Raw genomic sequence first — 26,980 nt, 5'->3', positions numbered from 1 at the left:
GTTTTCTCTACTGCTGCTTGCAAACATGCTTATTCAGGCATCTTCTTGAGTAATTTACATTTTAGGATGTTGTACAGAGCTCTCTGTTGATTGGGATGAACACAGAGTAAAAAATTACGCCATTTTGTGACTGGGTTTGTATGGGAGCACAGGAAGTTTCTCCTTTCCCTAGAGTCCCTAGATAGGGACAGCTTCGATGTAGCTACAGGGAGTAGAGGGTCTAGACTAGGCCAGCATCACTGGTAGCATTAGAGTTCACAGCCGCCTCTGTACCCACACAGCTGACCAGCACAGTGGGAGCAAATTCTTAAAGGATGAGAGAGTGTCTGTTACGCTGTGCCCTTTTCTGAGTTAGCAGGTGCAATTGTAGCTGACTTGGCATATTTTTTCCTTGGGATTGCCACTCTAGTGCCCCACAGTCTGCATCCCTCTCAAGGCCAGACTTGTCAAAAAAGTCATCTGGCTCTTAGAGTTTATATACAATTACGTTAGTCTGACTGACCTCAGCCCTTTAAAGATTTACTATTTACTAAAAGCTTTTCTCAGGTAAAGCTAACATTTTTGCCTGTTAACCACATCACTCTCCTCAGCATTGTGGAGACAAAGGGGAAAGTACTATATTGGGGCGGGGAAAAGCAGAGAGTCTCTGAATGTCATATAGCACTGCTGGGTTAGTTGAAAGAATGTTGAACTGGGCTATGTATATGAGTTTGGGTGAATGTGCATCTCATTATGTACATGGGCCCAGCCTTTAACAAATTCGTAAATGTGAGAAAACTAATATATTGTGCCTCATGGCTCTTCCCACTGAGAAATCAATGCAGTAAGCTAGAGTGCACCAATCATTAACACTCTGACTTTGTAAAAGTTGATGGCAAGAGGTACTACATAGTCACTATTTTGGTGTGAGAAAAATACTATAGGAGTTTTAATTGAAATAGTTTCAATTAAACTGGTTCAATTTCACCCCTACTACATAGGATAAAAAATTCTCCATTGTTGGTGTTAATATGCACTGGGGTCAGTAAATACACAGCATCTTGGTTGTATAGTTATGCGGACAGAGTGATAATCGAATTTATGATGGTGTCATACAGTAAAAAGGCATTATCTTATCAAACATCCTGAGATGGAAAGATTCATTCTTGCAAGGTAACCCAAGAGAATGCTTCCAAATATTATTGATCCCACTGAAAACATTGGCCCTGGTTGAAATCTCAGTCTATTTCATACTGGACAGCAAGACAAGACAGATTGTCATTATACCTGTAAATTCCATCAGATTCCCTGCAGTGTTCAGATGGCATGATTTACTGCACTGTGGGTATGGAGTTACCCAGAAGGTAAGTAGTGAGGCAGGCAGAGAGATACCTTGCCTTACCCCACCATGTTCAGAGGTATTTGAATCTCCGCAGGTGTACCCAGGACATCTCTAACTACTTGATAGTCATGCTGTATAAAAACTCATGCAGCTTGTTTTTCTGTCAAAGGTTAGATGTTGGACTAAAATTCACATATCACTGCATAAGCCATTAACAAGATTGGGTCCATTATTTTTTTTCAGTTCAGAGTATCACTGGATACTTGACTCATCTAGAATTATTTTAAACATGTCAGTATCCTTGTTCCTGGGAATCATTTATTGAGCAGGATTGGAGTAATATGCCCTGGTTTTGTGTAACCTGGGTTTAGAGCAGTAACTCTGTATACCGGGGGACATCACATTCACTTTTCTTTGCACATTAATTAGAAAATGTATGGATCTGTGGTAGTGCAGATTGGCACTAATATTTAAACTTTTGCTTTGTCAGCAATGGCAACAGCAGTACCACTAGCAGTCTTGGCATTATGGACCTGGAAATTTATCAGGAAAACATGCCCTCTTCTCCTATGATTAAGTAAGTAGCCACTAAAATGAAGTCTAATATTTAGAAGTACTATTCCAATTTCAGCTGAAAATCATTTATATCATCCAAAACATGCCAAACACCTGCTTATCAGTGCTTCTAAGATGCTGTTTAAGCTGTCATTAGTCTTAGATAAATGCACATGCAGGTACCCTTATGCAGAGTGATGGTACTAGCTTATGGTTAGGCTGTTCCTGGTGGACACCTTGAAGGATATATATCCACCATGTGCTTTGTTTAAAGATAGAATTAACTAAGTTATCCACTTCCCATTATGTAAACACTCCTCAAAAAATAACTTTCTCAAAGGCTTCTCCTAATAGCAGTTAAGATCAGGATAGCAGAGTCAATTAATTTAAGCCAAGGAAAGAGAAATCATGACTTTCTTTACAAGAAGATGTATAATTTGGCCCAAGACACTCCTTATCCACTGTCTCTGGGCATGATTCTACCAAGCTTGCTCAAGAGCAATAAAGTTATAAAGAGATGTACAAGTACCTGCCTAAAGATTCTAGTACCCTGAAACATGGTATAACCTACTGGTAAGTGGTAGAATGCAGTGGTATAATTGTAGAAATTAATATACTGTACCTCATGCAGAGAAGATAGGCTCTTTGCAAAATCACCGTGAGCCCCAGAAACTCCTCACAATCTACTAATGGATCACAATCCATTTTAGATCACTGAGGATCTAGCTTCTCCTGCTATATCCAAAAATTCTGACCTTTTTGATATACCCATATGCCAATCACCTTTCTGTAGAATTGTAAATATTCTGTTTCAACTGAGGCTGGTAGCCATAATAAAACATTTACACCTTTCTGCCAACACCATGGAGTGCTGACTGCTGCCCACAGACACTTCAAACTGACGCCTTTCACTTACATATGAAGTGCCTGTAGAACTAAGTGTTCTCAATCACTAGCCAGCTACTGGTGAATTTACCAGATGCCAGCCAAGAAACTTGAGATGCTGTGAAGACAGAGGTCAGGAAAGGCAAGAAAAATAAGGCAATCTGTAACTACAAAAGCAAGGATCAGACATAGAATAGTTTGATATTGAAATAGAAGATCTAAGAAGATTTTTAATTGTAGAGTTATGAATGGTGTACATATGCCAAGGAATTGCCTTACACTCATGATAAACCATGCAGTGAATACTGCCATTTTAACCTTTTCCCCATATATGGCAGTGGCTACCAAAAAAAAATGTATATGATCTTGCTTCCATGTAACTTTCCATTTAAGACTGGGATTTTGCAGTCTTTTTGAGGGGGATAATAGTAGTTCTAAAAGCCAAATGCTACCCATGCACAATTTCCCTTGATTAAGTAGAGGATGGGATCCTATGTAACTCTATACAGTGGATGCTATACCTCTGCAAATATCACTGCAAATATCAAGTGGCTGTAACTTTATTACCAGATGTACAGCCTTCTGCAATATGTAGATAGTGGGGACCTACTCCTCCAAAAGGGAGGGTGGGGAGCACGGGGTTCTGTGACACTGAATCTGGAGTTTTCCCCCTGCTGTCTACCAGGAAAGCATAGTGGTACATATGAAATGAGGACCCAATGACATTTTTGGAAGATATTGAAATAACCCAGTTATCAAAACAGAGCTGATATGCTAAAAAAATGACAGTTCCTGAAGCCACTAGTTCATTATGGTTACATACAGCTAAGACAGGTATAAAAAGAAGGCAAGATTTAAAAAGATGCAGCATGGGTGGCACATGTCACAAGACTTGTAGTTTCTTACCCTGATTCACAATGGCCAACAGTAACGATATATTGATTTTCATGAAGTGTGATGTACAAGGCACTCTGCAAGCAGTATGTCATACTGTGGGGATAACATTGTGCAGCATGTACCCTGATTCGCATCTCTCCCCATACTGATTATCATTTTTGCAACATTAGAGATTACAATTTTACATTATAAGACAAATTCATCACCTCAACTCTAATGAAACAATGCTTTACACTGTTCCTAATATTACTAACAGGCTTTGTTGTTGTTTTGTTTCTAAGTGAATTAGCAGAAGAAAAGGCTTTCCTTAAAGAACAGCCAGAAAACATAGAGGGTAAGTGGAATTGTATCAGTTGTGACATAGAAATTTGACTTGATGTAGGGCTTCTAAGGTTAATACACATAATTGCATAGTGACTCCTTTTTCAGAAAGCACTTCTGGACTATCAGTGGAAACAGCCAATTGTCAAAAAGACCTACTGGTGATAAACTTTGACCTGGAGCCAGAGTGCCCAGATGCAGAGCTACGAACCACTCTTCAGTGGATAGCGGCTTCTGAACTTGGAATACCAACCATCTATTTTCAGAGATCTCAGGAAAACAGAATTGAAAAGGTAGTATTTACAGTGTAGGGCATAACATCAATGTACTTTAACCTCTGAACTGTAAATCAAAAGTTTGTAATGACAACAAAAATGCTTCCCAGCTGTTGTATATAGCTCAAAAGAATAATAACTTAAAATGAAAAGAACGGGAGTACTTGTGGCGCCTTAGAGACTAACAAATTTATTAGAGCATAAGCTTAAAATGAGACCTCCTCAAATAGAGAACAGTATACACCAGTGAAGCAGATTTCACCTATTCAGGTCAGCCATTCCATTGCATGAAAGTGACAGCTGCATAAATCAGGACAGAGTTAACAAAAAAAAGACCCTTAATGAGGATGTTCTTGGACAGTGCCAAGTGGTTACATGGAGTTTAACAAGCACCATGCAAGGTCTTAGTCTCCACTTAGGTCCCACTTAAGCCAGTTGGGGAAAATCCTGATCCCACTGATTTCAGTGGCAATAGGAGCAGAATTTGATATGGGACATAGAGTAGTGCATAAGACTCTGCAGGGATCCCATACGTTGAGGTAAATTTCACTTCCAAAAACTGAAAGAGGGCCTTGTTTACCAGTGCTTCACTTGGCATTGGTCCCGATAGTGGCTCTACACCAACACTGAACCGCCCCTATTCCAGGGCCACCCTGCTTCAGCCCAACACATTAGAGCTACCTCAGACATGACTGAGCTTGTGACTAGTTGCCCAAAGACCCAAGGAGCAATTCCTGCAGATGGGAAGAGTTGGAGCACAGCTGTGTGCTGAGCATACCTCCTTTTCCACAGCCACACACACTCAGGGTACATCTACACTACAGGGGGGAGTCGATTTAAGATACGCAAATTCAGCTACGTGAATAGCGTAGCTGAATTCGACGTATTGCAGCCGACTTACTCCGTTGTGAGGACGGCGGCAAAATCGACTTCTGCCGCTTTTTGTCGGCGGCGCTTACTACCACCTCCGCTGGTGGAGTTAGAGCGCCGATTCGGGGATCGATTGTCGCGTCCCGATGGGACGCGATAAATCGATCCCCGAGAGGTCAATTTCTACCCGCCGATTCAGGCGGGTAGTATAGACCAGACCTCAGAGAACTTCCCCTGTGGGCAGATCCATTGGCTTTATAGACCCTTTGTGCTAGTGAAGCTGCAGCACAGTGAAGACCTGGACCCCCAGATTTCAAATATACAAGAAAATGCACTCTAGTGACTAGAACTTCCATTTATTGTTTATTCTGCACAATGATTAGGGTTTTTTCAAGACTTTTCAGACTGTTTTATAAAATTCATAACAGCCTCTCCTCTGAATATGAGTGTTTAATTGCAACAATCAGCTTTCCACAAGGGTACCTACCCCAGTTAAAACTGATAGTCCTGCAGGACTGGGGCTTTAGCTACTAATTAAACATCACTTTTGCCAGCCACCTTTGTGAAGGCATAACTATCTTTAGATGGAGAAGCAGACAGATTTTAAACCTTTTCAAGTTTCATTATGGGGTTTTTCCAAAGCATCAAAGCATGCAAGCTCAAAATGGCCTCCAGCACTGTGGGCCCTCAGCTACATGGAGGATGTTTCATATTCCAAGGGCTTGCTTACTCCCCCTTAATGATAGCCACAGGATGCCATTTCAGACAGTTTATGACTGCCAAAACTGTCCCTTTCCCAGGGTCAGCATTAAAGGTTCCATCCAGCCACCAAGTTTACAAAAATGTCAGGGTATTTAAATAAATCAATGAAAGAAAAAATATTACAGTCAATATTTTGGCATTTTAAAATAATATCTCTGGGAAGATCATTTTATGTAGCAGAGATATTGTTTGGTATTTCTTGAGTACATGCATTTGGGAATCACAAACATAATTTAAAATGCATTCAGCAGCAACTGTCCAAATTGCATCTTATTTAAGAAGCAGCTGTCAGCTTTACTCATGTGCTTTTGCAAACAGTTAATTCAATTGCTAAAATGCACTAGAGAATAATGAAGTACATCCTGCCTACAAAGCTGCTCTTGGAAATCACGTGCTTATTACATATAATTAAAATACATATTAAAGTTTGGGACTCAGTATGTAAATAGCAAACAGCTACATGAGCTACAGATACACAATATTTTCTTGTGTGGTTTTAAACTGGAAGATGTATAAAATGGAGCCTAATTAGTTATTGATTGTGAAATTCAAGAAAATGAAAAGCTTTGATTTTCATTTCCAAGCCTGAAAAAAGATAGGCCAGATGCATGACATTACGAAGTCCTTTATTAAAATAGGAAAGCACAAAAGTGGATACAATGTAGGATTTTTTCCAGCTGTTTAAGACTATAAATGAAATGTAACCAAACAAGAATACTGACTATGATAATGAAAGAGAAAAGTATTTTTCCTTCAAATCTAAGCTCTTCAGGTTGGATCCCTAGGGTTGTACAAGATACAGTACCTAAGATTTTGATAATGGGCTGTCAATATCATGGAAGGTTGTAATTATTTATCAGGATTAAAGATCTCACATAGCTGTAAACAGGAATAACTTCACTAATTTCAGCAGAATTGCTCTTGATTTAACTGGTGTCATTAAGAACAGAATCTGGCTCTCACAGATTATAGACTTTGAAATGCAAAGTTTCCAGATGTCCAAAAGTAGACAACTTTCAGATTCATATTTTATAGACAGACCCCTCACCATATTGCAGTGCTATTGTGTGTATGCAGTGCCTGAAACAGTGGCGTTCTGATCCCTGGCAGGGCTCAGTAATGTCATCATACTCTGAAGAGTTATTTGCATGTGTTTATTTAACAAAAGCTGGTTAAGAATACACAATGAATGAAACCCTAAATGTGCCATTTTATCTAGTTTCTAGATGTCATGCGGTTAGTTCACCAGAAGTCCTGGAAAGTGGGTGATATCTTTCATGCGCTGGTACAATACTGCAAGCTACATGAGGAAAGCAGGGAGAGGACACCTAGCCTCTTTGACTGGCTTCTCGAATTGGGATAAGAAACCTCGTAAATGTTTGGCATTTTCATTTTAATCCAGCTTAAGTGGCAGTGGTTTGTGTAATGCTCTAATTTTCAAACATCAGTGCATAAAACGAGCAGAGATATAGAAACTCTGCGGACAGTGCACACAACTGTACACTGAGCAAAGTGAAATCAAGGTGCACCATATACTGTTATATCATGTGGGAGAACTTTGACATATTGTACTTTCGGATGTACTGTATTAGGAGAGGATGGGTGTTTTGCCTTTGAAGTGAATGGATAATATGAAGGATGGATGAAAACAGGATATATTTCTATAATCAAATATTCTATTCATATCCTTTAATTATTTCAATCAACTGAAATGGAATTATACACTAACAACATTCACTTTTTAAAACACTAATATGTGTACAGGTTACCTATTAGAACGCTAGTGTTTTCCAGACGGACAGCCAAATGAATGCATAGGAGGATGTGCATCTTTAGATAAATAATATAGATATAGATATATAAGTATTTTTTAAAATCCTCACCGTGTCTAAAGGGGTAGAAGACTTTGAGCTATTAGACCTTTACAGGTAGATGATACAATAACAAGCTGCTGAAAATGCATTATAATTTCCTCATGTGAGACCACTTATTTCTTCTCCATAGCCTTTCACCCGTCTTGTGTTTTTCTGGAGGAACTCTCAAATATTACTCTTTAAAAACATTCTGATTCCTTTCCATTTTAATCAGAGGCAGTTTGGACCAGTGGATAATCAGAAGATATGGGTTCTATCCCAGCTCTGACCTGCTGTGTCACCTTGAGAAAGTCACAGCACCTTTGTGCCTCAGTTTCCCTATCTATGAAAAGGGGGTGATGACAGTTAGTTTCTTATGAAAGTATCTTATGCTTTAAGATCTATGGATAAAGAGCACTATATAACAGATTATATAATTGTTAGTCTAATTTAATTGATTATTAAAAAGAAAAATCAACTGAGCATAATCCTACCTGAAAAACTGATTGTATTGTCATACACATATCTAAACTTTAATTTTGTTTTTGTTACTTACAAAAATACAAAATGATTCTTAGCACCTATAAGCATTTGTTTACCTTAGTGCTACCTGCTCATTTTGGATATATATGTTTGGTTAAAAATGACAGTTCATGTTATTACACTAACATTGATATAACTACAGTAGACTGCTGTTGAGAAGAACAGTTAGTATTATATACGTAATTATAAATTCTCTTGACTCTGCCAAAGAGATTGGTTTTGAATTTAAAGGGGAAAAAACAGCTTATTGCAGCAAAGCTCCTATTGTTTGAATTTCACATATACTGTGATTTGCTTCTTTGAAAACACAAACATTCCTTTTTTGTTTTCCCCTACACTAAATGATGTAAGAGAAATTCTACCTGTATTTCCCTGATAAAATTATATGAAAGAGATCGTTTACTTTCCTTATATCAGTATATGCTTCTGTAATTTTTCCTGAAATAATTATCATTTTGCACTAAATATTTTTGAAAATTTTGAAATAGTTTTAAATAAATTATGAAAAAGAGCCATACTATCAGTGTTACCATCATTAAATCCATTTCCACCCTCTCACACTCATTTGTTAGGGAAAAGATTTGTCAGTGAATCATTATCTATATCTATGTGATAAAGGTACATGGCTAACCCTACATTTACTCTACAGTATACACAGAACAGTCAAGGTCACTTTATTGCCAATATAAAGGTTGATCTACTATATACACTAAATTGAACTGTCCAGCTGTTGGGCCTGTTCCTGAGAAGTGCTGAAGGTCCACAGCTCCAATTGATGCCAGTGGAAGTTGTGGGTACTCAGCATCTCGGAGAGGCTGACTGTTAATAACGTACGTATTGAGTGTTACAGATTGAAAGTACTTTGTTTGTTCTAATAAATGGGAAAAGGTATTTATTTTTAGACTAAATCCAGTTAGTTGTCAGTATACGAACTTTTGCTGTGCTAGAATAAATGTTTACTTACCCTACAAAGCACAACGATCATGACTGGGTTGTAACAGTGTGATGAAGTTACTTCTGTACAGTAGTTCTTAATGTTGCAATCTAATCAGAAATAAATTTGTGTTACAGTATATGTCCCCTTTGCCTTTCTAAAAGGTGTTGCTGTGTTTTTATTGCCTATTGGAAATGGAAACTGTGTAATACATTTTATTTGACCAACTAAACAATATTCATGACAATCATTTAGCCTTCCCAAACCTGCTTTTGCTGAACGCAAAGTTGAGGTCGCTCATCACCTCAAAGGCTCACGCCCCTAGTTTTATTTATTTATGGTCTAATTTTCAAAAGTGCTGCTCATCTCTAGTGCCCACTGACTTCAGTGGGATTTGTAGCTGCTCACCTCTGAAAATCAAGCCACGACTTATATCTCTACTTGTAGCTCTGTTTTAAAAAGCGATGGAGTGGGTGATTAGATCTTAACAGATATCAGAAGCCAAACAGGGTCAGACTTGGCATTATATTGATGTGTACTTTTTGTAAGAGGATCAGTTGCAATAGGAAGTGAATCAGTAATAAACCAATATCCCTGCACAGTGTGAGAAGGCGCTGTTCTGCTGGAGGTATTGTCCTACTGATAAAACATTAACCTGTTTATACTAAGGTTATATGCAGGTTAGTTGTAGCCATATCAGTTCCAGGATATTAGAGAGACAAGGTGGGTGAGGTAATATCTTTTATTGGACCAACTTCTGTTGGTGAGAGAGACAAGCTTTCAAGCCACACAGAGGAGATCTTCTGTTCTCTTCTGTTGGGCCAGTAAAGATATTACCTCACTCACCTTGTCTAGACTAAGGTCACACAAGTCTAAAAAAGGAACTGTTAGACCCACAGAGAGTGTCTAAATTCTGCTCTGAAATTTCAGTTTAGTGAGTAATTAGCCTCACTCGTCCAGCTCCACACAACTCTTGAGCAATGGGCTGGCAACAAACTAGCGAGCAATATTAACGGTTTAAACCTTAAATTAAAATCTTAGAAGTGGGTGAACTTAAGTAACTGTCACTAACTTGTAATTGTTTCCAACATGCTTAGAGACCCGTGTCTATGCAATGTTATATTCATGTTATACCTTTAACTTCTCATTTAAGAATGGGTTCATTTTCATTTCCATTCAGAGAGCTGGGGCTTTGCTGAGGTTCCAAGTTTTATTCAGGTCACATGGGACCTGATCCTGAAATGCTGAGCACCTGCACCGCCATTGAAATATATGGGAGGTAAGTGCTCATTGGGTCTCAGGATTAGGCTCAGAATAACCACAGCTACGCTCTCTCCTTTTTCGCTCAATGCAGGAGGGAGGCAAGAGCTAAACCAGGTTCCTTATTGTCATTGGTTAAGCAGTGCAGAAATGCCTGAGTTTATTTAATTGTCACAAATGCTGCATACTCCTAATGGTCAGGTGTAAAAAAAGCCTTTCCCACTGCTGAACAGAAAAGAAAACCCAAGGTCAGGCTTAACTGGGTTGGGAAATCAGAATGGTGGTTGGGGGTGGGTGGGAAGGGGGAGTCCACTATCAAAAAGTGTGCTGCAAAATTACAGTGAATTTTAAATGTAGTGAGCAATGATGAAATTCACCAGAAAGGAGAACACCATATTTTATGGAGCTTCAGCTAATGCCAGCAGCCTACACTTGGACTGAGATCACTATAGCTCCTCAGCATGGGGCTCTGCCTAATAATTCTGCCTTACCCATACCTAGGTTCGAGGGGGAGGATGCAGGAAGTCTTCTTATAGTTCGTTCTTCCGTTCAGTCTACTGCACACCCACGTAAAGAGGAGGCAGAATCTGGCCTACACTAAAATTCAATGAAGTTTATAGTACTCCCTGTCTGAGTATAGTAGTAACTCCTCAACATAAGTTAGGATGGCAGAATTAAGCACTTAATTCTTAATTAAGCCAGATCTTGCTGCAGCACTGGTAGTCCTAACATTTGCATGGGAATTTAATTTTCACTAATATGTAGGGTCTGGTTTTTTTATGTTTAGCATCCTTAATTTCTGATAACCCAAACTCTTCCTAATACATTGTGCTAACATCAAAGATTGTCTTCTCACAAATCTTTGCTAAATTAACCAAGGCTGAAAACATTTTACTGTGGCTCAAGGTATGAATGATTATGATCTGCCTACAGTCAGCCTATTAAATTCAGGATTTATTTGTTTCCAGAGGCAGGTTTTGCTACAGACACTGCCTGTTTATCTTGCATGGCCTTAGTACAGGGTTGTATAACCTGCAGAGAATGACTGTTACCATGAATCATGTATTCTAGTTTTCAGAATGTCAGGGAGACTGGTCAGGGATATGATCAGAGACCATGAGAGCTATTTAATAAATAAAAATCATCTCTAGCTTAGAAGGAAAGCAGACAGTGTAAGGAGAGATTTAATTCAAGGCAGAGCCACTACTCTGAGGCTATACTACGCCTTTGGCAACTACCAGTGAACGCATAATGCCACTGGTTTTAATGTTTCATATATCCCGTCCTGCAGCCATTGTCATAATTGGGAATAGGCCCTTAGAAAATAACTTGATTGCAGCTGTAAAGATGTTAGCATTTAGCAGGACAAATAGTTAAATGAGCCATCTGGTCTACCAGGCTAATTACAAATGATTAATAGGAAGATAGTGGCTGCTATTTGTGAGGCTCCTGCACCCCCACCCTCCCACCAGCTGAGGAGGAAAGTGAGAGAGTGGAGAAAGCCACAGGAAAGCAGCACGGAGAGAAAAGGTGATTAAGTGGGTGCTCCTCCTATCCCTCCACAAAAGGTCTGAGGGGCCCCAAAGTGAGAATAATCATGGAGTGACACAAGGAGTTGAAGAGGGGGCTCTCACTAAATAATAAGCGCATCCTCTCCCCACTCTCTGTTCCCCACAAAGCTTTGATTCCTGCTGCATAATCCATCAACCCCCTCTGAGAGGTCAGAGCTCATCCATAGAGGCTGGCAGCCAATGATAACCCTGCTACTGGTCAGCTGTAGTGCTATGACTGGTTTGGAGTTCTGGAGGTTGAGGGGAGACAGAGTCCCTGGTATAGCTGGATGGGACCGCAGGGCTGGAACGCTGCTGTCCCATGAATATCTCTCTCTCTCTCTCTCACACACACACACACACACACACACACACACACTTCTTATTGGACAGGGTGGGAACAAATGCATTGGCTCTGCAGCTGCTTTAAAGCTGCAGAGTCCTTGTATTGCTGGATCCTGTTTCCTTGAGTTGCATAGGAGGGGAACACATGGACATGGCTCAGTGAGATGTTATAGTGTTTGGAAAATACAAACTGCACACAGACACACACAAATACCTTCTGTTCCCCGCTCACCCAGACTCCCCCTTTCATGACTTTGATTCTGCCCTCCTCACCTCTTCACAGTTATTGGTGACTGAACTGTCCAGCTAGGTCCTAGACTCCGCTGTCTCTCCATAGAAAGAGCAGCTTTTCTGGGAGGTGGGGGGAAGGAAGAGGCAGCCCCCACTAGAGGTTCTTCACCCACCCCAGGTGAAGAGGTGAATGAAAAAAAAAGGGTTTTTTTAAATGCTGCATGCTCCATATTTAGTAATAACAATGTAACTTATAAACAATGACTAATACATGTTTTTCCCCAAAATATCCCAGTCAGAACATTGCACTACAATTAATACAACTTAGCACTTTTGCTAAACATTTTATTACATACAAAAAAGTAAATGTACTATAGAAACACTCACAGGAGATGTGCAAATAATGCCCTTTACACATTTAATAGTACCATGATGCTATTTTTTATTACAAATGTTACATGTAAAAACGAACAGTGGCCTGTCAAAACATGCAGCTAACCTATTGTATTAGTGCTAATGATACAGATAACTAGCTGAATTCAGCAGTCCAAAGAGTCAAGCCTTTCAAAGTCCAGGGAACTGCTCTACTTCAGCAAGACTGAAAACTATCAAAGAGGGCAAAAGGAAAACAGAGTTCTGACAGACTGCTGATTTTTGACTACTCTTATGATGTTGATCAAAGCTTCGAGCAAATTGAGCCATACCTCATCTTCAGTCAGCGCCATATCCTACAGGTGTTATCCTTGCTCCCTAGTAATAAAGACATATTATGGGCGATTACTTTTGTCCCTACCGTATATATTTTCCTTCTTAATTAATACTTAAATAATTAGCCTGTAGACAGATCTGTGTAAGTAGACTTCTCTTGCCTGTGTCTGCAAAGAGATACTGGAGCGCTTCAGCAGCTGCAGTACTCTGTATGGCTGCTGCCCTCCTGCCCCCCATGTGTGGAGTTCAAAAAGTGGATCCAAGCCGTTGTGGACCCATTGTTCATGCCTGACCCTTTCACAAGATCCCCTCTGTTCTAAAGTGGATGGAGCTTGCACAGAAAACAGCTCCAGAGACACTGACAGTTCAGTCCCATTACAGAGGTTCTCTGCATCCTACCCATCTGCTATCCCAGGGGTCGGCAACCTCTGGCACGCAGCTCACCAGGGTAAGCACCCTGGCAGGCCAGGCCAGTTTGTTTACCTGCTGCGTCGGCAGGTTCGGCCGACCACGGCTCTCACTGGCCACTGTTCACTGCTCCAGGTCAATGGGGGCGGCGGCGGGAAGCCACAGCCAGCACAGCCCTCGGCCCGCGCCGCTTCCCGCGGCTCCCATTGGCCTGGAGCGGCGAACCGCAGCCACTGGGAGTTGCGATCAGCCAAACCTGCCAATGCGGCAGGTAAACAAACTGGCCCGGCCCGCCAGGGGGCTTACCCTGGCAAGCCGTGTGCCAAAGGTTGCCAACCCCTGTCCTATTCCCTCACGGTGCATGCAGTGTGTGAACTGGACTGGGTCAGCTGTTTTGTGGATAGGGCATGCCCATGGAAAAGGTAGCAGGGTTTAGCCTAAAGCTTTGTCCATGCCTATATTCAAATTTGATCATAGCAGTATGAAATTGAACCACAGTTCTTAAGTGCATTTCTCATTCTACCTTGGCTATGTGTTGGAAGTCACTGGTGCTCTCAACATGTGTAGAATGGTCCAAGTACATGTTTTGTTTCAAAATATAAAACAGTACAAACAAATCCCAGATAGTTACCTGTAATGATGATATCGCCTTTGTAGTTGAAAGCACATGAGAATATCTCATCAGTGTGTCCCTCTAATATTTGAATGCATTGTCCTGTATGAGGGTCCCAAAGTCGAGCTGTTTTATCAGAGCTGGCTGTTAGGATACGACTACCTTGAGGATTGAAGCAGATCTTTAAAACAGTGACAAGAAAAGTGACACCAGTTAGCATTCCAGCCTATATAACTGGAAGAGAAAGCATGATTTATATACTGTAGCTTTCACTGTATGTATATTTGAAAGTGTTTTATGTGAAATGAGGTAATTCCCTATAATAGTTTAACTCCCATTAAAGACCACTTACTTTACATTGCCAGGTTTGCATATGTTTTTAACTCCTCATATATAATTTAAGGAGCATAACCTCACTATATTGGGTTTATTACACAATTAAAAATGTCATCACACAGACTATTTGTGAATTATTGGCTAGTAACAGTGCCCAACATATCGTGCCTCTTCCCCCCCACCCTGAAAAAAATGAACTTGCAAAACAACAGACTCCCCGTATTATCACATCCTTCCATGTGATATATGCAAAGACAGAGCAGCATTCAGTGTGCCCAAAAGGCAAATTCTGGCTCCCAGGTAGAGAAGCTAGTTCCAGAATTAGGGCCCTTGATGGAGAATGCCCTGCCACTGGCCCCTTCTCTTTTAAACCGGAAGAAACGAAGTATTGCATAGAACATAGTAGGTAAGATAAGGCTATCCTTTCTCAATCTAACTTTCTCTCACTACCGGATTTTAATAATCAAATGAATGTAGGGAAACGGTGTAACAGAGCAGCCTGCCCTTTTAAGGTTCTACAGAGCAAGGAAACAGAAAGCCCTAGCCTAAGGAGAAGCCCAGCAGCCAGCTGATCCAGCTAATGATTGGCTCTGATTCCCAGATGGAAGATATAAGTGAGGATCTAGGTCTGTAAGAGAAGGAGGAGATACAAACACTTCCCTGAGCAACAAGGCAGGTAAGCCTTGTGGTCACCCTGAGAATAAGGGAGGGCCGTGAACCTTGACATAGTGGACGGTAAAGGACTCTGCAGTATTGGTCCAGATCAGGACTATCGCTTTTGTTACTTGTTCATATTTTTGTTTTTGTGTGAGAGAAGAATAAAAGCCACTGTTCTGAAGGCTAAAAACAGAGTTGGTGTGGCTGATTATTTTGTCCCCAAGCTGGTGGACAGACCCACCAGACTACAAACAGCAAGACTTCATTTTTTTGCCAAGAACTAGCCTAGCTCCTAAAAAGTTAATATTTCAAACTTGGAAATCATCAAACAATTAAAGCATCATGGGCCTGCACACTGGTTTGAGTGCTCACATAAATCATGAAATAATGATCCACTTGAATGACAAGCAGGAAGAATTGCAATAATTAAATAACAATCTTTGCCTTTAGGGTAAAATTTCAAAAGCACCTAAGTCAATTAGGAGCCTTCATTCTATTTTCAAAATTGACTTGGGCACCTGACTTTCAAAGAGGCATAGGCTCCAACATGAATATGTTCTTTTGAAAATGGGACTTAGGCACTTGAAAAATTTTACCTTTAGTATTTCACCTTAGAGACATGGGCCTCCACCCCAGCTGCACAGAGGAATAAAACAGAGTAAGGAGGGGTTCAAAGACCCCTAAATTGGCAAAATCAGGGAAGCAGCTTGTCTGAACCCTGTTCCCCATCCCAACTGGAAGCTGAAAAGTCTTGGAAGATAGCATCCTAAGTAAGCACTCACCAATGGACTATAAAAATCCATGCTTACATTTCATTTTGAAACTTATGCCAATGACATGTAATAATTGCTGGTTAGCATTATGTCACTTAGAAATAAAAAAAGAGGAGCCAGAAACCACTACACAACTCACCTTAGAAATTTCACCTCCATGACCTTCCAGCTTTGCAATGCATTTTTTTGTTTCAGCATTGTAAACTCTTGCTGATCCTGTATTAGAAGAAAAACCATTTGTGACTGTTTTGCTTAAGTCTATATATAAAGTGTTTACATTCACTGGTAGTACTCCTCAGCTTGGACCCACTGGAGTCAATGGAAGTTTTGCCACTGACTTCAGTGGAAGCAGAAGAAAGTCCTGTATTAGGAATAACTAATTTAAGGCCTGATTCTTCAAATACAAACATGAGTAACTTTTCTCACACAAGGAAACCCACAGACTCACACGCATATTTTCAGGATTGGATCCATGCAGTGGTTGCCTGTAAAAAGTCATGATTTGTCAACATTTAAGTACATGGTGATATTTGAAATCACCACAGGTTTCCCTTATACATAAAGTAGGTCAGGAAATATCTGTGCTATGGTAGGAAAATATTGACTTTTTAATGGCTTCCACTGTATGACTTCTAAATATACACCCACAATTTGTATATAACCTTTGTGTAATCAAATACTGCATGTTTGCTAGTGTTTTGACCAATCTAGTAAGTGTCCCAAGTGATTGGGCTTCTGTAGGCCTACATTGTCACAAAGTGTTTGTCATAAATTACATTATTTTACTTCCTAACATAGGAACTCCCAAACCAGATCAGACCAGCGGTCTGATATCCTGTCCCTGACAGTGGTTGGTACCAAACAATTCAAAGGAAGATGTAAAACACCCACTTAATGAATAAACATGCAATAACATATACATCATTAATATGTGCTAATATTGAAACAAAAAAACAAGGGGGCTGGAATACAGAAAACTATTTATTTTGACTCATGAGAAATAAGAACCATGCAGAACACCTGAAATGCTATAATCTGAATAGCGGACTAAAAGAGAGAGAGAAAATCTGTGGCTATTTAAAGCTAATCAAGAGACAATTTTATTATCAAGGTAGCTAATGTGCAATCTGCTGAACACAATCATGAAACTAAATTGTTTATTTCACCCCCTCATTGTTATGTATTCTCATTAAGTACTAGGAAGCCACAGTAATAGTTTCATTTGTAAGACTAACTAGCTTTCCGTTTAAGCACAAATTTGTGCCACTCAGACCTAACTTCGTCCAAAAGCTATTTTCTCCCTGCAGTCGCGCATGCACTTTCAACCACAAGAGAATTTATTTCCCCAGAAAGCTTGAGGTTAACTGGACAAGGCATCTTGAAGAAGATGAAAGTCTGAAAGATGAGAGGTTTCAGAGTGGTAGCCATGTTAGTCTGTATCAGCATGATGTATGCCATCATGTGCCAGCAATGCCCCTCTGCCATGTACATTGGCCAAACCGGACAGTCACTACGCAAAAGAATAAATGGACACAAATCAGACGTCTAGAATTATAACATTCAAAAACCAGTCGGAGAACACTTCAACCTCCCTGGTCACTCAATTACAAACCCCAAAGTCGCAATACTCCAATAAAAAAAACTTCAAAAACAGACTCCAACGATAAACTGCAGAATTGGAATTAATTTGCAAACTGGACACCATTAAATTAGACTTGAATAAAGACTGGGAGTGGATGGGTCATTACACAAAGTAAAATCTATTTCCCAATGCTAATTTTTTCCCCTACTGTTACTCACACTGTCTTTTCAACTATTGGAAATGGGCCATCCTGATTATCACTACAAAAGTTTTTTTCTCCTGCTGATAATAGCCCACCTTAATTGATTACTCTCATTATAGTTAGTATGGCAACACCCATTTTTTCATGTCCTCTGTGTATATATGTCTTCCTACTGTATTTTCCACTGCATGCATCCAATGAAGTGGGTTTTAGCCCACGAAAGCTTATGCTCAAATAAATTTGTTAGTCTCTAAGGTGCCACAAGTACTCCTTGTTCTTTTTGAAAAATGAGAGAATTTTAACTTTGGGAGAAATCTTTTTAATCTCTCTCTCTCTCTCTCTCTCTCTATATATATATATATATAAATATATAAAGATTCCTTAAATACATCTTGATCCAGATAGTCTAGCCCAGATTTTCTGGGTTTGGCCAAGCGGCACCCAGCACAGAAGCAGAGGGGAAGGGCAAAGTAATGTTTATGCTACCACTGCGTTCCTCTATTCTTGGGGTCAGCCAGAGGCCTAAGGGCTGCTCTAACATTCACTCAGCTACCAGTATATGAAAACACAGTGCTAGCCCCGATCAATTCACCTACCATCAGCTGAGGAAGTTGCAATACGCTGGCCAGTATAATCAAAACACACATCTAATACTTCATCATCATGACCTGTTAAAGTTGCCACACGTGTCCCGGTCACAGCATTCCACAGCTGCATGTGGATAAAAAGCAATAAATAAAACCCTATCCAAGTAATTACAGGCAATCATAAGCAAACTTACTATTTATTTTGCCTTGAATTGCTAGATGTGTATATAGTCAGTCAATCAGTATTGTGACTGATTACATACAAATCATATATGCATTGATTTAGTGCATAACAGAATGTAATACTTTAATAAATGTATTATTGCATGACTACCCTGGATTTAAACCAGTGGAGAGGAAATTTATTTGCTTAGCCAGTGTAATGCACAGGAAATATTGCATGTCTGTTAAATTTTGTGCTTCATTTTTACAAGTTTAATGTGATATCACTTAAGCAGAATTCTCTATTGAAATCAATAGGGAAGTTCCTGCTTACAAATTGATATGTGTCACTACCCATAGTCAGATCTTTCCTGAATGATATGTACTAATTAAATAATTTGTCATTTACAAAAAATGCATTCTTACACCAAGGACCTGTGAGTAAATTCACTGAATTCCAAAAACTGGCAGAAAAGAATGAGAGAGAGAATTCATATGTGGGGAAAGAACCAGTTTTCATCTGAAATGCTATAATCTGCATATGCAACCTTAAAGAGAGACAGAACATCTGTGGCTATTTACAGCTAATCAAGAGAACTTTATTATCAAGGTAGCTAATATGCAATCTGCTGAACAGGATCTGCAGGATCTGGTAAGTGAATCTAACCAAACTAGTTCACTTCTGCACCTAGCACATGTGCTCCTCTCAGGCAGGTAGTAAAAAGGCTCTCAGCAGTCAGACAGAATGGCAGGCTTTTCATAATACTGCCCAAGCTATTTTTTGTATTCCTGTTTTAATATAGCCAGTACTAAAATCCCTGTTCATTTTAGTTCTGTGTTCAATATGGGACAAACCATGAACCTACACAAAAAATCCACATGGGTAAGAAAGCTCCATAAGGTTTTCTTGTGGAGTTTCCTTCAACTTCTGCCAGGGTGCAAGTTCCCCTATCACAAAAGAAGCAGGTAGGTTGGCACCCAGATCACATGGATTTTGAGGATCTATCAAGAGGACATCTCTCTCCACACTGCCTCTTGTGCCTCCCTCTTAATTATCAGCATGACTTCTGCTTCTCCTGGTAGCAGCTGACCCTTAAGAAGTGATACAGCCTTATTCCCATTTTACAGATGGAGAGTGTGATACAGAAAGTTTAAGACCAACATAGTGTTCAGACATGCATCTGACGAAGTGGGTATTCACCCACGAAAGTTTATGCTCCAATACATCTGTTTGTCTTAAAGGTGCCACAGGAGACTCTGTTGCTTTTTATAGTGTTCAGAGTTGTGGCTACTCATCCCCTCTGAAAGTCAGGCCACAGATTTCTAAAATTTGGCATCGAAAATCACAGGCACTCATTACTACAGGCCAGTTTTGAAAATCTGTCCCTTAGTGATTTGCCCAAGGTCACCAAGGAAGTTGGAGCAGAAGCAGAGAACAGATCTCCTGAGTAACAGTCCAGGGCCTCAACCCCAAGACAATCTTTTCTCTTTTTATGAAACAAATTAGAGGAAATTAGTTGTAATGGAACACCAAGGCCTGCCTTTCAGTTTACTGGGAGACTGCTACAAACCAGCAGTCAGTTAAAAGGTTCATTATACAAAATGGATTCTGAATAAGTTACAAAGATTTTCTGCAGCTATAACAAAGAGTACAGGAATTCAACAGCATCAGAGGACCCAACCACATCAGCCACACCATCAGGGGCTCATTCACCTGCACATCCACTAATGTCATATATGCCATCATGTGCCAGCAATGCCCCTCTGCCATGTACATTGGCCAAACCGGACAGTCCCTCCGCAAAAGAATAAATGGACACAAATCGGACATCAGGAATGGTAACATACACAAGCCAGTAAGTGAACACTTCAATCTCCCTGGTCATTCTATCACAGATTTAAAAGTCACTGTCATTGAACAAAAAAACTTCAGGAACAGACTTCAAAGAGAAACAGCAGAACTAAAATTCATTTGCAAATTCAACACCATTAATCTGGGCTTGAATAGGGATTGGGAGTGGCTGGCTCACTACAGAAGCAGCTTTTCCTCTCCTGGAATTGACACCTCCTCATCTGTTATTGGGAGTGGACTACATCCACCCTGATTGAATTGGCCTTGTCAACACTGATTCTCCACTTGTGAAGTAACTCCCTGCTCTCCATGTGTCTGTATATAATGCCTGCATCTGTAGCTTTCACTCTATGCATCCGAAGAAGTGAGGTTTTTACTCACGAAAGCTTATGCCCAAATAAATCTGTTAGTCTTTAAGGTGCCACCAGACTCTTTGTTGTTTTTTTCAGGAATTCATTGTGTCCTAAATGAAATCTTAGTGAATTATTTGTTGTGTAACATGAATAGCAACAGACAGACTATACAGGAGGTTTCTGTAAAGATCCAATTATCTTACCATGCATGTTTTGTCCATCGATCCCGTAACAATTAGAGAGCAGTCCCAGTTGAATTGTGCACTACTAATTTCTGCCCGATGACCTATTAAAGTATGCAACTTCCTAGCAAAAGAGAATTAAAATTCATATTTGTGCATTTGCATCAAAACTGAGATAGGTATAAAGGTATATGTTCATAAGTAAGCTAGAATGATAGTATAGTTAATGGGTCAAATCCTTTCTGCCTCATCCACTAGTCACTGAAATCCCTGGTGTTAGGTGAGCAGGGTTTGGCTGACTTTGTCTAAAACAGAGCGAGGCTGGTTCAGCATTTCTAGTGGCACATCAGCATCCATTTCCATTCTCTTATACCGAAAGTGGCTAGGAGTACTGTGGAAAGAAGCCCCATTTGTACTACTTTCTCCTTTAGAAAAATCTTTGACAAGAATTTGGACCTAGTAAATTGTAGCAGACTGGCAACACTAGTGAAGTCTTCTATTCATTCACAGTGCAAGTAGAGCCCAGACAGAAATAGAGCAAGTTTCTCCTCACTGCTCTGACAACATGTCTCATCAATGACCTTGAACGAAGTAGCTCAGGGAGACCCCAATTCAGCAAGGAACTTAAGCTCATGCTTAACTTTAAGCACTTGTTTAAGCGCTATTGAAGTCAACAGGATTTAAGGGAGTACATAAAAGTTAAGATGTGTTTAGTACTTGATGAATTGGGAGCAAATCGATAGATTTCAAACTCTTAATAAATCTGAGCTGCTCTGTTGAGCCTACCAATAAGGGAGACATTTAGTGAAATGGATATGTCTGTTATAAATTCAAGTGTAACCCACTGGCTCATTTCACAATTTTTGATCACTTGTAACCAGGGCTGGATTCCAGCTGGTGACCTATTGGTAAAGAATTCCATGTCCCATCACTAGTCCTCTGAGCCATTACGTTTCTCTGTTTATGTCGTTCTTTAATATGCTCTGGTTCAATAAATGTGCATCAGAAGAAAGGTCACATCAAGAGTTAAGTGATTCTTTGAGAATCCCCTTGATAAAAAAATGGAGGCAGGTTTTTGTATTTAAAAATGTTTGATAAAAATAGCTGTAATGTTCAGAATAGACAGTATTGTGAAAGGAACACAATGTAATCATGTATATACATTTAGTACGGTCACTGTCACTTTCATATCTCCAAAAATCATTTTAAAAATAATGTTTCAGAGCACCATAGTAAATAGCTGATTTATTAATATATATTTTAATTAACAAAATAAATATAAATCTCTGCAGATGACATTCCCAAAGAAGGAAACAAAAATCTATAAAAACCAAAAGCCAAAATGTGCACAACTATGAGCCCAATTGTGCACAAAACTCCCATTTAAATCATTGTTAGTTTTGCCAGTGTAATTAGTGCAAGATCAGGTTCTATATGACACAATCCAAATACTAGTGGGGACTCCACTGTATTTAGACCCTGTTTTGACTAAAAGAACAACCATTGTAGTGATCCAGACCATCCATTATTTAATCAAATGTATAAAATTGGCAACACTAGTAATCTGTTAAACTCTTCAGACAGCTTTGCTAAACTGAGCTGAGTAATTAGCCATCAATGCCCATTCTAGATTAATGGGGGCTATAAAGCACTGAGCGCTGGAAGAAATTTATTGATAAATATATTAGAGGGCCTGTAAATTAGGGGATATATCACGTTATTGTTAATAGAAAACATCTACAGGTTTAACAATTAATCAAGTTAATGACCAGACAAGCAACAAAATGAAACTACTGGTAAGTAATTCAGAATATTCTTTTTTTTTAAAATGATTAGACAAGAAAGAGAGAGGCCTCTATTATTGTATACACTAAATGAAAGGTTCACAAAAGCAAATCTTCTGAATAATTGAATCCAATTTTGTTTACTGTAACAAAAGAAACCTATTACATTGGTGTCCCTTTAACAGATTACTCTATTTATTTCCTAATTATGCGTTTCCTGTTCTGTTGTGATTATGCTGACCTTTTTACAATAACTAAATGGTGGGGAGTACTTTGGTTTTATGAACATATTATTTGGCCATTTGTACTATTGTTATTTTGTTATGCAGCACCCAGAAACCCCAACCAGGGTCAAGGTCTCTCTTTACAAACACAGAGGAAGAATGGTGGTTGCTTCAAACTTTTGTATACATATCCAGTTGGGATGGACATGTAATACAGCAATATATTCGATGCCTAAATAGCAGAATGTTTGAACATATTTCACATAAACTGTAATTTGTCAGCAATTCAATTAGGAAAAATCTATATAATAATCAGAGTTGGCGAAATTGCATGAAAACATTTTCATTCAAATTTCATTCTTACCCATTTTGTGCTCACCTTTCATGAACATTAGAGCCACATTTACTGGCACAAATGCTCCTGGACAGTTAATTTTAAGCTTGGATGCTCAAGTATTCACAACAGAAATGGTATATTTTGTATGATGGGACACTGACTATTAACATTGCAGTTGCACAATGATTTCATAGTCCCTCACCAAACTCAAATTATAGGCATTTAAATGGGCCAGACAAGTTTCTGACTGTACCATTCTCAGCTTGGGCTAGAGCGGGTTGAAATTTTTTCATCGAAACTCTTTTGATAAAAAATGGGTTTGTATTTTTTCCACAAAAAAATGAAAACCAATTTTTTTCAGTAAAAATCTTTAGGTTTTGGTAAGAATTTTCATTTTCAGAAAAAAAAAATCCATTTTTGTTTTTGAAAACCATTTTTTTTTAACCAAAAATAGTAATTTTCATTTTGGTTTCAGTTTTTTGTCAGAAAACTGAAAAATATTCAGAGGAAAATTAAAAAAAAAAAAAAAGAAAAAAAAAAGTTTTGAAATTTCCCACAAAAAATATTTGGCATTTTTCAACTGGCTCTAACTAGGACAATGCACACAAGTACATTTGTGTGACTGTAATGAGAGAAAAATGTAATTAAATTAAAATTTTAATTTTTTTCTAGGAATCTGCCCATGGAAAAGGTCTATGGGGATCAAAGTTAAAGGTTTAAGATTTTCTAAAACTCCCTAATCCTGTTTATCTGCTATGTCTCCTTTAGGGATTCAACATGCTAGTTCCATCTTCAAATTTTCCCCAGGATAATAAAGTATGCCCAGCTAGTCAGATAGCAGAAACAATACCATGCAATATTGGGACCAATCACAACTAACCAGAACAACTGAAATTTAGAATATCCAGTATCAAATACAGCATATCGTAATCATGATCCCTACAATAAAAACCAAACTCCACAAAAAATCCAGAGCATATTCAAATAAAATAGCCTTGAAGAAAATGTGATCTATTTATGTATATTCCTCAAGCACAAAGAAAGGCAAAATTAGCTGAGTTCATTATACATAGTTAAATTATTAGCTCAGCGCTAACAGTATTCTAAATGTGTACGTCTGTCCTCCTTTAATAGTATACATATGCATCACTGCCCTCTAATAGATAAGATACCAGACCTAGACAGGAGGGCATGACTATATTGCCCTCTAGTGACTGCAGCCCACACAAAATAAACTAGATTACCACTGCTGCTACTAATAATAATACATGCTCTAGTGAATACTGCCAGCTACTGCTGACACCTCTAAAGGCTGTATGATCATGCCACTCTCTGGTGCTTGCAACATTCATAGGAGATAAGTCATAAATCTACTACGCACACTGGTGAATGTTTCACTAGTTATCACTAGCCTAATGACAAGTTATGTATCAATCACTTCTTAGCAGGTTCAACTTCACTTCTGTAGCTGCTTTCTGCTGATGTTATTCCACGGAGATCAATAATTAATGTTAATAATTACTCTGATACATCCAGCGGGACTGCACGTGTTTCAGAGATATGAGAGCACTCAGTAAGTTCACAAGTGACTTATATCCTGGGGAAATTTTTCAAGCATATCAGACTAAAACAATCCATTCAACTTTCACATTTTTTAATTCTTTCCACACTACTAATTACCAGAACTACTGGTGTTTAAATAAGAGCTTCCTCCTTCACAGTCCATCTCCTGCTATTTGATCCTGAAGTAAAGTCACAATGCTGAATCTGTAACATTTCAATCATTTCTGCAGAAAAAGAATGCAACATTAAAAAACTAAGACTCTGACTTCAGTGCAGGATCAAACAAGAAGAAGATGGAAGAAAGAGCTGTTCAAAAAAAATATCTGCAATAACAAAAAACTGAACACAATAACATTACTGCCAAAGGGCCCAATCCGGTGAGGTGCTAAGTGCATCTGAGCCTGAGGCACTGAGTCTCAACTCTTTGTATTGGGAGCAGAGGGTACTCAGCACTTTGCAGGATCAGGCCTTAAATGATTTAGTATATGCATATTATTTTTTCTCCCAGAAGAGATTAAATGGCCTTTGTGGTCTTGATGTTACATCATCATGTTTGTTATTTCAACCCTATCCATGTGATGTACACATTCGCCCTTCATTTTAATAATTCCAAAGCATGCTAATTTTAGAGATATTCCATCTAACTTCATGGAGAGAGAAATCTCCCATGAAAATGGAATGGAACGTTTACCTTAACAACAAGTCACCTTTATCAGTAAACTGGACAATTGTTTCAAAATGTTATTTATACTGAGTCCTCAGCTCAAAAAATAAGAGGACCCGTGAGAACAATATTAACCAGCCAGTATTCAGCCATTCACATTAAATTACACAAATGCTTTAGCCATTATTAAATGAAGACGTGACCCTTCTTACTGGCATGATAATCTTAAAATCTTGAACTCCATAATTAGAGGGTCAAATTCTCCTCTCACTTAACTGACCTTGAAAGTCAATAGATTTACATTGGTGTAAAACCAGAGTGAGAAGAAAATCATTCTCTATATTTATTAAGGAGAAACTGGCAAGATTGACTGCTCATAATTTAACATGCCCTAAAAACACCTTTCTTTTTTTTAAAACTGTCTCTTGCTTCTATAAAATGTAGCAATTCCCAAACCAAGTATTTCAACACGGATTATATTTTCCTGGTTGGATGATTCATTAATAACAAATATAGGGCCCCTTTACTCTGCCTGCATGGCTCAGTTCTTGTGAGCTGGTGGAGTTTAAAAAAATATAAGCCTCTTATACACTAAAGAATTTGGAGAGCAAGTTTTTTTGCATATTTCAGTATCCTGGCTACTCAGAAGAGCAAAGGTCACAGGAGAAAAAGTAAAGGTGAGGTCAGGTGTGCCCAAAAACCAAAGCCCAATTGGAAAGTCTAGAATTTGTAAGCCCTAGAATTTGACAGTGCCCCTTTAAGATGTCATTAAAACACACAATACAAAAACAACCTTATGAATGCTTTAGTACCTGCCAGTGCCAACATCCCACACTACAACTGTGTGGTCAAAGGAGCCAGTGATGATCCTATCTCCTGTGGTATTAAATGACAATGCAATAATTTCTGCTGAGTGTCCCTAAGAGAATATTAATAAAAAGGTACTTCAGAATATAAATGATACATTTAGGTCCAATACCTAGTTTGTACAGTAGGAATACAAAATGACGGAAGTGATTGTTTCCATTAGGCCATATAGTCCACCTCCTTGACAATGTAGTGAATTTTCTTGTTTCTTGTCTAGTCTTCCATAACTTTGACTATTCCACAGTATAATCTCACTGCCCATATTACAACAACATTTAATATCATATGCCACTTAAGTACTAGCAAATAGAACACTGGGAACAATCCTGCAATGACAGGGAAATGAATTAGAATTGTGATCTAATAGGTCTTTTTCATATCAAATTTCTATGGAACAGTAGTTATTCACCATTAAATGAGAGGATGCTTTCATTACAATAAACTAAGGGCCAAATTGTCACTTCTTGTGTGTGTGCATGAGAGAAAAGGCATATGGAGCCTCTTGCTGACAGGCCAAGGACAAC

The 26,980-nt window shown here is 38.9% G+C and overlaps 2 protein-coding genes across 8 annotated transcripts in view; one reads left to right on the top strand and one right to left on the bottom strand.

The window, feature by feature from the left end:
* The window catches only part of SPHKAP (SPHK1 interactor, AKAP domain containing), a 111,520-nt gene extending 102,163 nt beyond the window's left edge, over positions 1 to 9,357 (top strand). Inside the window, exons 9-12 of one of the 4 annotated variants that reach the window (XM_034781614.1) lie at positions 1,812 to 1,898; positions 3,940 to 3,992; positions 4,088 to 4,272; positions 7,106 to 9,357. In XM_034781614.1, coding sequence (XP_034637505.1) covers positions 1,812 to 1,898; positions 3,940 to 3,992; positions 4,088 to 4,272; positions 7,106 to 7,249 — 469 coding nt within the window. In that variant the 3' untranslated portion in view covers positions 7,250 to 9,357. Of the gene's footprint in view, positions 1 to 1,811; positions 1,899 to 3,939; positions 3,993 to 4,072; positions 4,273 to 7,105 lie in introns of all 4 variants that reach the window. The other 3 variants (XM_034781613.1, XM_034781617.1, XM_034781616.1) reach the window with 3 other exon arrangements.
* A 3,573-nt stretch (positions 9,358 to 12,930) lies between these two features.
* Positions 12,931 to 26,980, bottom strand: part of DAW1 (dynein assembly factor with WD repeats 1) — a 30,490-nt gene continuing 16,440 nt past the window's right edge. For 3 of the 4 annotated variants that reach the window (XM_034782114.1, XM_034782113.1, XM_034782116.1), the window contains exons 8-13: positions 26,402 to 26,508; positions 21,039 to 21,141; positions 18,478 to 18,592; positions 16,237 to 16,313; positions 14,350 to 14,512; positions 12,931 to 13,352 (exon numbers count right to left, since the gene is read on the bottom strand). In XM_034782114.1, the coding sequence (XP_034638005.1) occupies positions 13,318 to 13,352; positions 14,350 to 14,512; positions 16,237 to 16,313; positions 18,478 to 18,592; positions 21,039 to 21,141; positions 26,402 to 26,508 (600 nt within the window). In that variant the 3' untranslated portion in view covers positions 12,931 to 13,317. The other variant, XM_034782115.1, reaches the window with a different exon arrangement.

This window comes from Trachemys scripta, chromosome 9 (genome assembly GCF_013100865.1).
Source record: "Trachemys scripta elegans isolate TJP31775 chromosome 9, CAS_Tse_1.0, whole genome shotgun sequence".
NCBI lineage: Eukaryota > Metazoa > Chordata > Testudines > Emydidae > Trachemys > Trachemys scripta.
This window is presented reverse-complemented; position numbering and strand designations above follow the sequence as displayed.